Source organism: Mycetomoellerius zeteki, unplaced genomic scaffold (assembly GCF_001594055.1).
Source record: "Mycetomoellerius zeteki isolate Tzet28-1 unplaced genomic scaffold, Tzet1.0 scaffold103, whole genome shotgun sequence".
NCBI classification, from domain to species: Eukaryota; Metazoa; Arthropoda; class Insecta; order Hymenoptera; family Formicidae; genus Mycetomoellerius; species Mycetomoellerius zeteki.
The window spans coordinates 117614-120149 of record NW_017255943.1 but is presented as its reverse complement, the minus strand read 5'-3'; the positions used below and the strand labels follow the sequence as shown (position 1 = coordinate 120149).

Below are 2536 nucleotides of genomic sequence, written 5' to 3'. Positions count from 1 at the left end.
ACATCTGGGGTCACGGGGACTCCCCTGTCAGCGGAAGAAATATCTGATATGATCAGAGCTATAGTGAAGGACGAGCTGCAGAAGGTTGTGGAGGCCCCCGCGCCCCTGGAGGCTCGCGCGTCACAAACCCAGGGAAAGAAAAAGACTCCCACGAAAAAGAAGGAGAAACCTACCGGGACAGGAACAGGAGCTGTCACGACGGGGGCTTCGACAGAGTTCCGGGAATCCCGTACAGCCCATGCGGTAGACACAGAGAAGGAAAATCCTGCCGATCCACGAATAGAGCGGGAAGAACCCTGGGTACTCATCGTTGGACGCAAGGCCAGGGCGGCACAAAAGAGGAGCGCACACATTGCGCTCAAGACTGCCACGGGGGGGGGGGGCGAACCGGACGGCTTCCGGCACCAAAGGCAGTTCTAGGAGTAGCGCAAGATCGGACACAACTCCTTCGAGAATTAAGCGTCTGCCGAGAACAGCGGCCATCGCAATAAACTGCAGGGGCGAGACGACTCACGCAGCAGTCATGCAGCTCGCTAGAGAGAAAATTAACATCTCCGAGATGGGGATCGTAGACCTTAAACCTCGACGAACCAGATCGGGGGCCTTCTTATTAGAGGTTCCAGGAGGTGCGTCCGGAGCGGAGAAGGCAAATGCACTCGCGGAAAAGCTCACAGAGCTTACGGCGGACAACCCGGACGTGCGCATCTCACGTCTGGAAAGGATGGGCGAGCTGAGAGTCCGGGATCTGGAGGCCTCCATCACGAAGGACGAGCTACACGTCCAGCTTTCCGAAATTGGAGACTGCAGGCCCTCCGAAATCAAGGCTGGAAGGATAGTCTCCATGCCAAACGGACTCGGATCGGTTTGGGTGAAATGCCCACTCAAAGCGGCAATAAAAATTACCAAGACACCGAGAATTACAATTGGCTGGACCGGTGTGAGAGTGGAACTGCTGGCCGATAGGGGCCTGCAGTGTCATAAGTGCTGGGAGAAGGTCCATGTCGCCGCTAAATGCAGGAGTGACTGCGACAGAAGAGGTCTGTGTTACAGATGCGGCGAGGATGGTCACACCACAAACAACTGCGGCAACGATGCGCGATGCAAGATCTGCGCGGACAAGGACGCTCCTGCGAACCACCGATTTGGCGGCAGGTCGTATCACCCCCCTTCGACGCCGGCGAGAAGAAGGATTGGGAATCAGGCTGAGACCGCCATATCAGTTAGACGATCCCAAGGGAAGGTGACGGCAGTCAAAAGCACCCGTATAGAGGTGGACACGGCGCCGATCGCGAATAAACAGAGTACAACCATGTCACAAGACATGGAGATAGGCACCGAGGAGACTTCACCCTCTCCATTCGGTACGAGCGAGCCGCCGGGCTCGACCCCAGCGACCGCCGTCAAAGTATCAGAGGTTGATAATACAGGCCCCCCAGAGGATCCGTGAACCGGACCAAACCCGGAGTTGATCCATGCATGGACAGAAGAGACTGGATAATCGGCTTTTGCAGGCCAACGTGAACCACTCGGCTCGTACCGGGTTCCAGCGGAACACCCTAACTGGACTGTCAGCAACAATGGTACGGTGGCAATAACGTGGAGACCGAACTCGAGCCCGCTCCCGTGCGTTCCATTTGAGAACGGTGACGCGCACACCGCGGTCCGATGAGGGGACATCACTGTAATAGGTGTCTACATTTCGCCCTCCGTCGACAGAGTAAGGGTGGAGAGGATCCTGGACGCAGTGGAGGAATGCGTCACGCATGCCGGGAGGAGGCCCGTATTGCTGGGCGGCGATTTCAACGCCCATGTAACCCTATGCGGATCACCTTCCACGGATATCAGAGGACGAATATTATCAGCATGGGCAGCACGGCTGGGGCTAATATGCCTCAACCGCGGTTCTCGGCCCACGTGCGTGAGACCGCAGGGTTCCTCAATAGTGGACCTAACCTTCGGGAGTCCAGCCATCGCCGCTAGGGCACGAGATTGGAGGGTTCTCCCGGCGGTCACCCTGTCGGATCACCGTTACGTCCACGTCGCGCTCTCTGAGATGACGACGCAAAGGCGCTGGGGAGCCCGCCCACGAGAGCGTCGGTGGAGATTAGGGGCGCTCAATGACGACCTACTGCAGGCGTCCCTCATCACCGGGGCGATGGTGCATGTTGGTGACCCGATCGCATGGAACCTGGAGGAGGAGGCCATCAGGCTCAGGAGTGTCCTCGTGCGCGCCTGCGACGTGGCCATGCCGAGAGCAAGGCCTCAACCCGTGCGGGCCATGCCCTGGTGGAGTCAAGATCTGGCGGAGCTGCGGCGCGAAGTCGTTGCCGCCAGGAGGGCGGTGAAGCGAGTGCGTCGACGCCGACACCGTCACGACGAGGAAGAGGTGGAGCACAGGGTCGAGATGCTCCGATTGGTCAGACGGACGCTACGTACCGCCATCGCAAAGGCCAAGTCGAAGGCCTGAGTGGACTTTGTGGAGACCCTCGATGACAACCCGTGGGGGAAGCCGTACCTCGTGGTGCGGAATAAGCTC

The 2536-nt window shown here is 58.8% G+C and overlaps 1 protein-coding gene across 1 annotated transcript; it reads left to right on the top strand.

Annotated features, from left to right (window-relative positions):
* The first annotated feature begins 559 nt into the window (after positions 1-559).
* On the top strand, positions 560-1447 carry LOC108720751 (uncharacterized). Its single transcript, XM_018444903.1, has one exon. It carries the CDS (start codon positions 560-562, stop codon positions 1445-1447), a length of 888 nt encoding a protein of 295 aa, XP_018300405.1.
* The last annotated feature ends 1089 nt before the right edge of the window (positions 1448-2536 follow it).